This window comes from Schistocerca gregaria, unplaced genomic scaffold (genome assembly GCF_023897955.1).
Source record: "Schistocerca gregaria isolate iqSchGreg1 unplaced genomic scaffold, iqSchGreg1.2 ptg000659l, whole genome shotgun sequence".
NCBI classification, from domain to species: domain Eukaryota; kingdom Metazoa; phylum Arthropoda; class Insecta; order Orthoptera; family Acrididae; genus Schistocerca; species Schistocerca gregaria.
The window spans coordinates 20,689-32,281 of record NW_026062043.1 but is presented as its reverse complement, the minus strand read 5'-3'; the positions used below and the strand labels follow the sequence as shown (position 1 = coordinate 32,281).

The 11,593-nt window shown below is 49.4% G+C and overlaps 4 protein-coding genes across 4 annotated transcripts; 2 read left to right on the top strand and 2 right to left on the bottom strand.

The window, feature by feature from the left end:
* The first annotated feature begins 316 nt into the window (after positions 1-316).
* LOC126318193 (uncharacterized) lies at positions 317-3,305 on the top strand. Its single transcript, XM_049993209.1, has 3 exons — positions 317-1,624; positions 1,811-1,918; positions 2,353-3,305. The coding sequence occupies exons 1-3, from the start codon at positions 478-480 to the stop codon at positions 3,303-3,305; spliced, it is 2,208 nt and encodes a 735-aa protein (XP_049849166.1). The 5' UTR covers positions 317-477.
* A 28-nt stretch (positions 3,306-3,333) lies between these two features.
* On the bottom strand, positions 3,334-4,173 carry LOC126318249 (multifunctional methyltransferase subunit TRM112-like protein). Its single transcript, XM_049993262.1, has 4 exons — positions 4,067-4,173; positions 3,690-3,876; positions 3,470-3,628; positions 3,334-3,410 (listed from the first exon to the last, which is right to left on the bottom strand). The coding sequence occupies exons 1-4, from the start codon at positions 4,171-4,173 to the stop codon at positions 3,387-3,389; spliced, it is 477 nt and encodes a 158-aa protein (XP_049849219.1). The 3' UTR covers positions 3,334-3,386.
* Positions 4,172-6,044, top strand: LOC126318246 (dnaJ homolog subfamily C member 2-like). The gene is made up of 2 exons (XM_049993260.1): positions 4,172-4,280; positions 4,345-6,044. The coding sequence occupies exons 1-2, from the start codon at positions 4,172-4,174 to the stop codon at positions 6,030-6,032; spliced, it is 1,797 nt and encodes a 598-aa protein (XP_049849217.1). The 3' UTR covers positions 6,033-6,044.
* Positions 6,045-9,330: 3,286 nt separating this feature from the next.
* Positions 9,331-11,286, bottom strand: LOC126318247 (uncharacterized). Its single transcript, XM_049993261.1, has 3 exons — positions 11,156-11,286; positions 10,675-11,054; positions 9,331-10,571 (listed from the first exon to the last, which is right to left on the bottom strand). Exons 2-3 carry the CDS (start codon positions 11,045-11,047, stop codon positions 9,478-9,480), a joined length of 1,467 nt encoding a protein of 488 aa, XP_049849218.1. The 5' UTR covers positions 11,048-11,054; positions 11,156-11,286; the 3' UTR covers positions 9,331-9,477.
* Positions 11,287-11,593: the final 307 nt, after the last annotated feature.

The window sequence follows — 11,593 nt, the reverse complement described above, 5'->3', positions numbered from 1 at the left end:
TTTGCATACTTAGCACGGATCAGTTGGCTCTTAGTACTGACAATTTCGAAAATTTTGGGGTACGCTCGTTCTCGTGGCTGAGCTTTAGGGGGACTCCTTTTTGGGTTGCTTACCTTCCGCTGCCCCTTTTTAGCGCGGCCACTCGAGTCTGCTCTCTCGTCCTTTAGAGGGGCGCTCGCCTTTTTGCTTCGCCGATAGGAAGGGTGGACTTTTTTTTTTTTTACTGTTAAAGCTTATATTCTGTGCTTCGAGGGCTCATTTTTTTTTGTGCAGTACGCGTGTTTAGTTTGTTTGTGGCGAGAGAGTACAAATTTATCTGCACGTTTTAGAGAGGACGCACGTGCACGGTCCTCTAAGACCGGTTCCCAGCGCCTAATTGCTCACGTCTTGTAGTGCGCTCTTTGATTCTGACTGCTAGGTAGCTCTCGACTGAGGATAGCAAGCCTTTCTTTGGGTTCCGATCCACGGTTCATACACATGTGCACATCAAAAGACAAATTCAGCTTGTCATTTAGTGAGGGTGATCGCCCCGATTTCTATTCTCAGCTTCTGGGAGTGGCTTATTTGAATCGGCATGGCTCGATTAATCCCTCCAAGCCCGTATCCGTCAACGAGTCGCACGCTGCTGCCTGTTCGGGCTCGCGCTGCCCGCGCGCCTACGAGCTCTGCGAAGGTCCACAAGAGAAGCTGGAAGACCAACTGAACAGTCTGAACACACAAATTCAGTCGATCACACAACTCGTTAATGACACGTCTTTGTTTGAAGCTCAGCAGGGCGACGTACCTTACAAAGTTGGCAGGTCACCTGTCCAGGAGCACTCGAGCTTCCCCGACTGTCTGGAGGAGTTGTGCTTCGACCAGATTCTATACGATTCGACTGGTCTGTCGGCGCCTGCGAGGGGCGAAGACAGGGCTGCAGGGGTGATAGGCCCGTATGCTAAAAACGAGAGTTATCCCTCGCAACTGCCATCGAACTATATGCTTCGATCCAGGATGGACGCCGCCGTTGGTGGCACCAGTTCAGAGTCGTCGCAGTCCAATTTCAGTTCCATTCATTCCTCCTCAAAGGAACCCAAGTCGAAGAACTCCGTCAAGTCCGTCGCTAGTGACGACGACTTCCCCTCCCCCATGGACGGCGAAAACAACGTCCACCCCCATTCCGACCCGCGACACGTCCCCTTCTCTACCGACGAAACACAAAATTTCTCGTCCAACAAAGCGCTTGAAAGTTACGACGCGCACGACAGCGCGGGCTCCCCCCCATATCCGGACTCTTTTTCCCACTCTGATCACCTGAAAACCGTCTTCTCGTCCTCTTTAGACACTCAGTACGACACGGACATCAAAGATGACGCCTTTCCCGTCTCGAACTGTCAGAAGCTCGGCAAGTACGCGTCGCAGCCGTTTCTTTCCAGTTCGTCTTTTCACTGCTGCTCCCCTGCAACCGCCCAATCCGCGCCTCCGTGCGGCCTGACGGCCGCCTCGGAGACGTCAAGAATCGACTCCCTCTGTCTGCCAAACTTCCCGGACACCGTGCCGAACTCCATCGCCTCGCTGAGACAGCCCGTCTCTTTCCAGGTCCAAGACGGCCAACCTCTGCTTCATCGATCGGACCTCTCAGATAGTGCGTCTCTTTTACTAATTTCACGCGCGGACGGCGGCGGCGCCGCGAAACGCCCCCCCAGTTGCGCGGGAGCCTGTGTTTGCGCCTCCGTCACTCGGAACGCCCCCATGTTCAGTCAATACAGTTCTCCCACTCACCTCTGTTCCATTATCACATAACGGTACAAAAAAAAAAAAAAAAAAAAAGCAAAAAACAACTCTCCAGTTATGAGCGAATCTGCTTCCGAAGACGGGCGATCCCTCCTGTACAGCACCACTCAATCCTCGTCCACGGATTCTAACTTCTCTATAAAACGTACGCATACCCTCACCCCTTCTTTCACGCAATCCAATTCTTCATTATAGCCAAATCCCGCGCGCAAGCGCACCCCCGATCTCCTCCTTCACCCCCGTCCCAGACGCAAGCTCGCACATCAAACCGGGGCTACCACGCCAGACCCAACTCCTTTCTTCCAGGGAAACGAGTGCGCTTTTCTCCCAGTCACCTCCATCAACACCAACTCCAGCGCTGTCCGATAATCAGAGGCCCCCCACAAAACGGCTCCTCCCCAACTCGGATCAAACACTCAAAATCCCCTTTTCGGTACACAATTGACGACGCTTCAAACTTTGCCCCTCCTCACCCCCCCCCCCCTTTTTTTTCGCCAAACGCGGTCTTGGCACCTCTCCGAACCAGACATGCACTAATTTGGACTGACCGGCTCCTTCCTCCCTCCACCACCCTCCTAGTCAACAACGACATCGACGAAATGATAGTCACCGGGGGCAGCCGAAGCAGGCGCCGCGAGAGCCAAAACCGCGCCTCGAGAAACTACCGCCTCCGCAAGAAGGCCCATCTGAAGAACATCGAGGAAAAACTCAAACAACTCCAATTCGAAAACGAAACGCTGCGTCAAGAAAATAATAAAATTCGCGCACATCTAAAAGAAAAACAGAAAGTTTGCCGCGTCAACGACGCACTGGTATCATCGGACTCCAAATCCCCTTCATCAGTCAAACCACCATTCCCTCAACGCAGCTACTCCGGTGAACTCCTCACGCAAGACTTAAAAACGGAACTGCTAATCATCGAAATCGAAAAAATGAGTCAAACCGAACAACCCGACCCAGCCAGTCTAAGCCGCAAACTCCAACACCTCCAAGAACTAATGGCCAGGCGCCAACACCTGCTCAATGAGCAAATGATACAACTGATGAACCCAAAAATGCAAGACCGCCTCGTCCGGCTAGAAGGCTTCTCGTCCGACGTCATCGAGGAAGAACAAATGCAAAACCTCACGAACCAACTAGAAAAGATCATCAGCAAGGACCAGATCATACAGCTGAACAATCTGAAGAAATACCACTACGAGCAACGCACTCAAATCTGGCTGCAACGCCAAAAAATTGTCACCATCATTCGAAAATTTTACCAAGACCGAATCATTGACAACAGCACCTCCAAGCATGACATGGACGATCAATCTGTCGTGCAACTCAACACCCAACTCGACCTTCTAAAGAAGAACTTGAATCTAGAAGTTGAGCTCAACCAAAACTCGGTCAAGGCCTTCTCAATCATACTGACGCAAACTCAACAGGCGAAGGTCCTTGCCGAGCAGTATCGCCACTACAAGAAAAAAATGGCCAACATACAAGTACTGGCCAACGTATGGGCGCTATTGATCGGAAACACATGCTAAATAGTAAAAAAAAAAAATAGAAAAATTTTTTTCAGAGCCCGAAAAACTTTGAAGATGTGGCGTTTATATGCGCGGCCATGTCTAAATTTCATTTTCATTGAGCAACTGCACCCACGGGTCAGGAAAAAGGGCCCGCGAAAAACTCAAAGCGGAAGCGAGCGTACCATGTTCGGGATCCCCCTCGTTATAGGAAACTGTCGGTGACAGTTCGGACACTTGAGCGAACCCTCAATGATGTGGACGTTGTGTAGCAACTTGTACAAGTTCCTCAAGAATTCCTCACTCGGGTTTTCGGGAAACGTGCTGGGGATGTTCGCGTTGACCTTGAAATTCAAAATTATTAAAAATCAAATTTTATCGAGCCTGACACAGGTCGGCGCGTACATCTTTGGCGGCCTCCACCAATGCGTTCCACTCCAGCTTCGGCAACAAATTGACGATGTATTCGTGGTTATATTCGCTCTCCACGTAGTCAATGGCAGACGCTACGATCTTCAGGGGAAAGTTGTTCGTCTGGCAGGTCTTCACGTTGCATGTCAACATGTTGTGAATGACGAGTCGCATTGGTATCCTAAAGAGGGGTCGGACGGGAGTCAGTTGGCTCTCACTCGTCGGGTATGAGTCGGTGCGGTTCGAATCCTATAATTTTCACAGATTTTTCGCTGGGAAAAGCGAGAGCCGCCCCCCGCCCGGGCAAGTGAGTTTTTTCCCCTTGGTGATGTGGGTGACCGCGCACGCGCATGCGCGGATAGAATACATACAGTTCAAGGTGTAACTGGGGGAGAACGTTTTTTTTTTCTGGCATTTTGTCATTTTTTTCGGGATTTGAAGTCTTTCTCGTTTGGAGTGGGAGAAAGAATTCAGCCATGCGTTCGTCGTTTGGGCTCGGATCGAAGGAACGGAAGACACGGAGTGCGCGCGGATTGATTTCGCCGGCACCGGACGGGTTGGAACCCGTGATCGTGTGCGGAATGGGTATGTGTCTTGGCGCGTGCGGAAAGAAATTTAAATGTACGTACCGCTCTGACTTTGATTGCAGCGGAGTCGTTCAACAGGAGGTGCGTCGAGCCTGTGGGGGAACACTACGAGGTCTTGATGGAGAGGTATTGGGGAGTGGAGGAAACGGGAGAGTATCTCCTTGAAGACGAGGTCGACGAGCAGCCGGAAGAGGAAGAGAAGTTTGATTCGCTGCCACGTCGAACGAGGAAAAAAAATCTAGAGGATTTGTACGAGATGCTCGGTCTCGGTCACTTGCGCTGGCTGGCCACGAGCGACCAGATCCGCCAGGCGTACAGGAAGAAGGCGCTGCTGTGTCACCCGGACAAGTCGAGCGACAAGGACGACACGCTCTTCAAGGCGGTGAACCGCGCGTGGAGCATCTTGGGTGACGACCACAAAAGGCGCCAGTATGACAGTTCTGAGCCTTTTGACGATAGAATACCGAACGCGGGCTCCATCGGGAGCGACAGGGAGTTCTACGCCGTATTTGGCGTCGTTTTCAAGAGAAATGCCAAATGGTCCAAGCGCAAGCCGGTGCCAGACCTCGGGAACGAGCAGACGCCGATTGACCAAGTGAAGTCTTTTTACAAGTTTTGGAGCTCCTTTCAGAGTTGGAGAGACTTTGCCTATTTGAACGAGTACAACGTGGAGGAAGCGGAGAATCGCCAAGAAAGGCGCTTCATGGAGAAGCAGAACAGCCTGCTGCAGTCCAGGAAGCTCAGGGAGGAGAGCGCGAGGGTGAGCAGGTTGGTGAGTCTGGCGTACTCGTTGGACCCGCGAATCAGAGCCGAGAGTCAGGAGGCGGCGCGGAAAAAAGAGAAGCGCCGAAAGGAGAAGTCGGAGGCGGCCAACGCGGAGAAGGAAAGAAAGTCGAGAGAACAGGCAGCACAGGAGCAAGAGAGGATTCAAAGGGAAGAAGAGTCAAGGAAACGAGTGAAAGCTTTGGAAGAAAAATTGCGCTCGATTTTGGTAAACGAGGAAGAAGAAGTGAAGAACCAAGCGGACACTCTGATCAGCCACAAATATCTGACGGAGAAGACGTTGAACAGACTGGTCGAAAGTGGCAACAATGACTTAGAACGCGTAATAAGGACGATTCGAAGCGAACACTCAAAAATGATCCGCAGCAAGGACCCCCGATTCGGCCGAACTCAGCCCGGTCACCAAACAGCGGCGCTAGGTGGTAAAGCGGCCGACGACCAACTAAGCACCGCGGAATGGACCCAAAACGAACTCAGCCTCCTCGTGAAGGCACTCAGTCTGTACCCCGGCGGGACCGTCGACCGCTGGAAGCACGTCGCCGCCCACCTGAACCACCGCAGGACGGAAGCGGACATCATCTCGCGGGTCAAGGCCATGAGGCTGGAAATGAAAAGCGGCGCTCGTACAAACATGTCAACCTATCAAAAAAATTCATTTGGTACAACGCCGAAAAATTCTGAAAATAGCAATAAATTGGCCAACGGATCACTCGGCTTCGCGACCCAGCAAGACGGAGGCCGACAGGCCGCGGCGACGGGTCCCGCTCGCTCCAAAGACGGGGCCGCGGCCGGCCAGAGAAATTGGACCACTGCCGACCAGGCGGCACTGGAACAGGCACTCAAGAAGTACTCACCGCTGACGCCGAACCGCTGGGATTTGATCGCGCAAGAGGTCCCGGGCAGAACGAAGCTGGAATGTATCGAAAGATTCAAGTACCTTGTTGACATAATAAAGAAAAAAAACTGAACTGGCGCTAGTTGAAAAAACTTCGCTTTTCATCTTTCCGACTCGCACGTCAAACAGTGTAACAAAATGCCAGCGGCAACCGAAACATTCAACGACTCCACAACGTCTTGCCCAGAAGAAAGCAGGGGCAGTCTGACAACCTGACAGCACCGATCTAGCACCTTTGGCCGAACACCCGCTCCCTCGTTCCCGAGAACCAAAATACTGGGCCCGCCAATAGAGAGCTGGGTTACCGGTGTGCTACTTCCGCGAAGCGCCGTACCGATCGTCTGCCATCCAACGTGTCTGCAGGAATCCAAAAAAGACGTCAAACTGTGCACGCGGTAAATAAAGGCGATTTCCATCCCGCCTGCACTTGCCTTGGAGACCGTTGGCGTGAGCGGACTGGTCCTAGAATCGGTCAACACAATTCCACCGACACCGTAATAAACACAACTGCGTATCACCGCACCCAAATTTTGGGGGTCTTGAATCCCGTCAATGGCAACCCACAACGGCAAACCAGTGCGCTCAATCGGTATCGGACCATTCAGCACCTCCACCGGTAACTCGGACGTCTCCAGCGCCATGCCCTATAAAGTCAAGTTGGACCACTTTTTTAATATCGATTCGCAAAAATAAAATAAACACGCAATACGGCTCTAACAGTACTTGATGAACGGCGTTTCCAGTCATTCTGTCCAGCTCACCCACGTCTACTATATGAGGCGCCTTTCCAGTAGTCTGTTTCCATAAATCTACAATCGCCCTTTGCTTGGCACCTCTACCTTTTCGACCAAATCAGTATTTCGTCGTTCGCATTTTTGTCACTTTTTCTCGGGCTCTTACCTCCTTCGGGCATCGCCACCGACCTCGTATAGAGCTCGTAAAAAATCCGCCTCTTCGCCTTCAAAGCACCCAAAATCGGATGGACGCCATATAGCATCTCCACCCCCACTCTAGAGGCGATCCTTTTGGCGCTCGAGAAAAAACGCGAGCGTGGAAAGATACGGGCTGCAGCCACTCGGTGCATCGGCTGGGTATTCTTCGGGCACTGCTTCGACAGAAAAATGTTGCGCAGCTCAACTGCAAAAAAAAAAATCATAACCGACTGCTCCATTCATGTTCTCGTACAATTTGACGATTGAGTTGTGTATTGAACAAAGACAGGGCGTTGTACAAATTAATCAAACTCGCCTCTGTATCGGACAAGAGGCCTTCTGACTGTTGCTCTCTGGACCTCAACATGATTGCACCAGTTCCCTCGTCAACGTAGGCCACATACCAAGGCGATTCCGCGTAAGCATCAGTCCTTTCCATAAGGAGCTTGAAGAAATAATAAAAGCAAAAACATGTACAAAAACATTCAAAAAAAAATGTAATCAACGCGCGTGCGAATCTCGATAGACGTCGGTCATGCACTCCACGACCTGACCATACCAGCTCTGGAGAGGACGTTGTTCGATAGGACAACGAAACGTGCCTAACGCATGTCGCTGAAGACCGAACGAGCTGCCACTGCGCCAATTCCAATAATTTTCAAACATTGACTTGCGAAAAATAGGACCTCGACAAAGTTACAGACCGAATCCAAGGAACTATGGCCAAAGACGACGAGTTGGAGGCGGATTCAAGTCCGACATAACGCACGCGCATCTTAGATAACAGAAAGGACGGAATGGAGAAAGACAGACTGTCGACTATCATTAGCATGTCAAAACCATAAGAAAATGCACACATTCAAAAAATTTCCTGTACCTTATGGGCCCTATTTCTCGTTCAGCAGTGAACGTTTTTTTTTTCACCTCCCATTTGGCGCGAATACGAATAATTGATTTTCTTGCGCCCTTTAGCCTAGCAAACACTTTCTTTCGATCTTTGTCGAAATGCGCATCTTGATCCTGAATACCCGTCTCAACGTTGGCGGATTGAATGCAACTCGGTAAAGGGCACTCTAAAGCTACATCATAGACCGCACTGCTTGCCTCAAGCTTAAATTCAACAGATATAACCAATTCAGATCGTTCAGCTCTCAAAGACGAATACTGAGACTTAATCTCGAACGGAAGACAATTCGAGGCGTCAAAGCGGTAATTCAGCAAGTCAAAATTTGTTCCAGGTGGATAAAACCTAATAGAACGATCACTGTCCCAGCGATCTAAAAAGGCGCACTCGTCAAAGACAATGTGGTCCAAAACAACCTGGGTATCTGGATCCCAAAAAAAGTCGTGTTAATATCTTTGACTATCGAATAAATGTGTACCTAGAAATAGATTCAAGCGAAAAATTTTGAAGTCTTCCCATGTACCCGATTGTGTGTTTTGACCTCTCACGACCAAGTCCTGATTCAAATCCAATAAAACTGAACATGGTAGCTTTCCCGTTCTCACTTGAATGCGTCCTTTGCACTCCGCTCGTCTCACGTTCCCCTGGGAATCGAACGCAGCCGTAATTTCCTCGGCCTGATCAAGGTACAGCTGGTAGCTCTGACCCAGGCCCTTTTCGCCTGTAGAAAGAGGAAAGTATTTGAAAATAGCCTAGACGGGGAAGACGCATCGGTCAGTCGCAGACGGGGCTTATAAATTCACGCACCTCGCCAATACGACATAAGTTAAACTTACCATTGAAGCAGAACCTAACCTCGACAGAAGATTAGATGATTTCGAGGCTCGATTTCCCTGAACCCATGGTTTGATACACGCGTTGGTAATTTTTTGCGGTACACCAGAATCCTGCACAAAGGAACGTTAGAAACAACACGCTTGTCATAAACCATCGCCAAATACGAAACTCAGTCTCAGGCAAAGCAGTGCCACATACCACAACCTCATCTAATACGTCATAGATCTCTATAATGTTCTTTCTGAGACATTCCTCAGTCACAACTTCGTAGCAATCCTCAAGTATTTGTATGAGTCTGCTGAGCAAAGATATCCCAACCGCCGGAGACGGATCCCCCTTTGTCGCCAAAACAAAATACATATCACAATGCTTGACATGAATAAACCAGATGTTGTGGATTTTCTAAAAATCGATCAGCGAAGACGCGTGAGCTTTTCCTTGGCATGCACATTTTGAGTGCCGCAGGACGCAGATACCGCTCTGCGTGCGATCAATTGAGAACGAACGCGCCAACGTGTCGAAAAAATGCATGAGCGGAAACTGTGCGTTATGCGTCGTACGGTGACAGGCTCAACATTCGGAAACACTTGTACTAGATGAAAAAAAGCACTCGAAATTTTCTTCGGGTCAAGTTCCTGATCTAAAAAAGAGACATGCAAAATCGAAACGTCAGTGATAAGAGCTGAAAAACAGGAAGTATATCCTGCATACATTGACGATATAGAAAGAGGTCTCCATGGAGCGAAGCTATAAAGAAGCAATCGAACATAAGAAAAGAAAGTGGAATTTGGCGCCAAAAAATTTTTAAATGTACGAGATATTTTGAAAAATAGATTTATCAAACTCACCATGCAACCCGTTTGCGTTTTGGTTTCCAATTGAGTGGATAGTTTTCTGGTGTTGCATCTGGAACTTCCCTCCATATTTTGATTGTCTTATCAAGTTCGGCCGTGATGAGCCGGGATCCAGTTTTGTCGAAAGCGGTGTCGAAGAAACCTGCTTCCGAAGGAAGTGAGCCTGGTTGAGGAATAGTTTGAGCAGCTTGGAACTGATGTGCACTTTTCCAATCATAAAAGTTGAGCGTGCCATAAGCAGAGCCGGCAACCATGACACCATCGTGATTGATGGCGAGAGAGTTAATAATCGCATCTTCGACAAGGGGAAAATTGTGAATGAAATTCCCATGAGGGAAAGCAAACTTCTTCAATGCATCGGCAGCGCCAGTAGCCATGGCGTTTTCACGTGGATGAAGGACCAGTGCGCGTACGCTTTTTTTGTGATGCGTGAGTGTCGTATAACATTGACCAGCGACCAAGTCCCAATACTTGACCGTGCAATCACTGCTTCCAGAGATTACTTGTGGCTCTGATGCCTGTGTAGCTACGCAAAAAACAGTCGATTCGTGTCCAACAAACGTGTGAATAGCAGCTCGAGTCCTCATATCCCATACACACACACTTCTGTCACGACTTCCAGAAACTAATAAATCCAATTCTGGATGCAAAGAAATGCTATAAATTCCACTTCGGTGCCCAAAATATTGCCGAATCGCTTTGTTGCATTCTAAATCCCAACATATCAATTTCTGATCCTCTCCAGAAGAAAACAAATAAGGATGTCTCTCACTCGCTACCACCGACCGAACGGCCGCCACATGGCCTGTCAAAGTTAATTTCAACTCGTGCCTTGCTAAATCCCAAATTTTGATCGTCCGATCAGCCGAACCAGTTGCAAACCAGCTGTTCGTCGGGTCTACCGATATACATCGAACCCAACCCAAATGCCCGGAAATCATCGCCATCATCTCCCATGGCGGGTGCCAAGTTGGGCGCTTGGTATAATCATCCGCTGACACCGACTTCATCAATCCCAAACCAGCGCCAGAGAACAGCTCTTTACCACTCGCCTTAATCAACGCCTTGCTCTCGCCCCCCAATCCTATTAAGATTTAGTTTACTATACCTCTGCCATACACTCTTTATATATACACCATTCACACAAAAACAATACACACATATACACATCTCAAACATTCTCATACCTGTGAGAGCTGCCTTTGCTTCTCCCTGTTTTGCCATCGTTTCTTGTATCCTGACACCGCCTTGTTCCTTTCTCTTCCCCGGAGGCGGTAGGTCTTTCACATGATTGTAGTAAGACAGGATGCGCGATGTCTTTTTCAGCTGCTTGCAGGCCTCCTCCGGTTGTACCTCATCGAAATCCCGAGCATGAGGTCCCGGTGCCACCCTGCTCGTGGGTCCGGGCTTGCTATCTGAAAGTGACTCTTGCTTTAGATCGCATGGTTCCAAATGCGCCGAATTTGTCTCTGAGTCGACAGGAACCAGCCAATCGTCTTGGTACGAAAACAGAGAGGCAGCCGAGTTGAGTGACTGAACGACCAAGGCATCGAGATCCATGATGAGCCTATCGTAGTTAAAAAAAAAAGCCATCGATAAGTTCATAAATGCTATTAACACACATTCTGGAAATAGGTACAAAAAAGACCGCATTTGCGGAGGCCGTACTTCTAATTAGGCACTGCATTTCTTAGAAAAACGGCTGCCGAATTAGAGAATGCCAATCAGAGATGCGTACGTATACAACACGCGCGTCTTCGAATGTTGGGGGCGCCTTCACATGCACAAATATGTACAGAACGGAGAAACACTATCTTTTTGGCATCCATCCAATATAGCCTCCAATGCTCAATAAAGAGAGGCCGAGGAGTGAACCAGTCCATGCCCGTGTAGGGCGTGGGGACTTAGTGTACACTTGCCATAATGCAAACAGACCAGCTGCCATCAGGGTGGTCCCGCCCCATTTATCGCAACCCGAGCAGGCAGGCTGTGGTGACGTGCCAAAGAAATGTGAAATCAGAGAGCTAGAGGAAGGCGTAGTCAAAGAATTGGTCGCATGGTAAAACGGTAGAATGAAAGGAGCGCTTGCGCCGTAACACCTGCTGC

Excerpts from the sequence above, each read along its gene's own strand:
- LOC126318193 (XM_049993209.1), top strand. The coding sequence starts at position 478 with ATGTGCACATCAAAAGACAAATTCAGCTTGTCATTTAGTGAGGGTGAT. Across the intron at positions 1,625-1,810 it reads TCGATCGGACCTCTCAGATA|CAAAAAACAACTCTCCAGTT; the intron begins GTGCGTCTCTTT and ends AAAAAAAAAAAG. Across the intron at positions 1,919-2,352 it reads TTCTAACTTCTCTATAAAAC|TCAACAACGACATCGACGAA; the intron begins GTACGCATACCC and ends CCACCCTCCTAG.
- LOC126318246 (XM_049993260.1), top strand. The coding sequence starts at position 4,172 with ATGCGTTCGTCGTTTGGGCTCGGATCGAAGGAACGGAAGACACGGAGT. Across the intron at positions 4,281-4,344 it reads CGTGATCGTGTGCGGAATGG|CGGAGTCGTTCAACAGGAGG; the intron begins GTATGTGTCTTG and ends CTTTGATTGCAG.
- LOC126318249 (XM_049993262.1), bottom strand. The coding sequence starts at position 4,173 with ATGGCTGAATTCTTTCTCCCACTCCAAACGAGAAAGACTTCAAATCCC. Across the intron at positions 3,629-3,689 it reads TGGTGGAGGCCGCCAAAGAT|GTCAACGCGAACATCCCCAG; the intron begins GTACGCGCCGAC and ends TTGAATTTCAAG. Across the intron at positions 3,411-3,469 it reads CGAGGGGGATCCCGAACATG|TTGCTCAATGAAAATGAAAT; the intron begins GTACGCTCGCTT and ends CCGTGGGTGCAG.
- LOC126318247 (XM_049993261.1), bottom strand. The coding sequence starts at position 11,047 with ATGGATCTCGATGCCTTGGTCGTTCAGTCACTCAACTCGGCTGCCTCT. Across the intron at positions 10,572-10,674 it reads AGCAAAGGCAGCTCTCACAG|GATTGGGGGGCGAGAGCAAG; the intron begins GTATGAGAATGT and ends AAATCTTAATAG.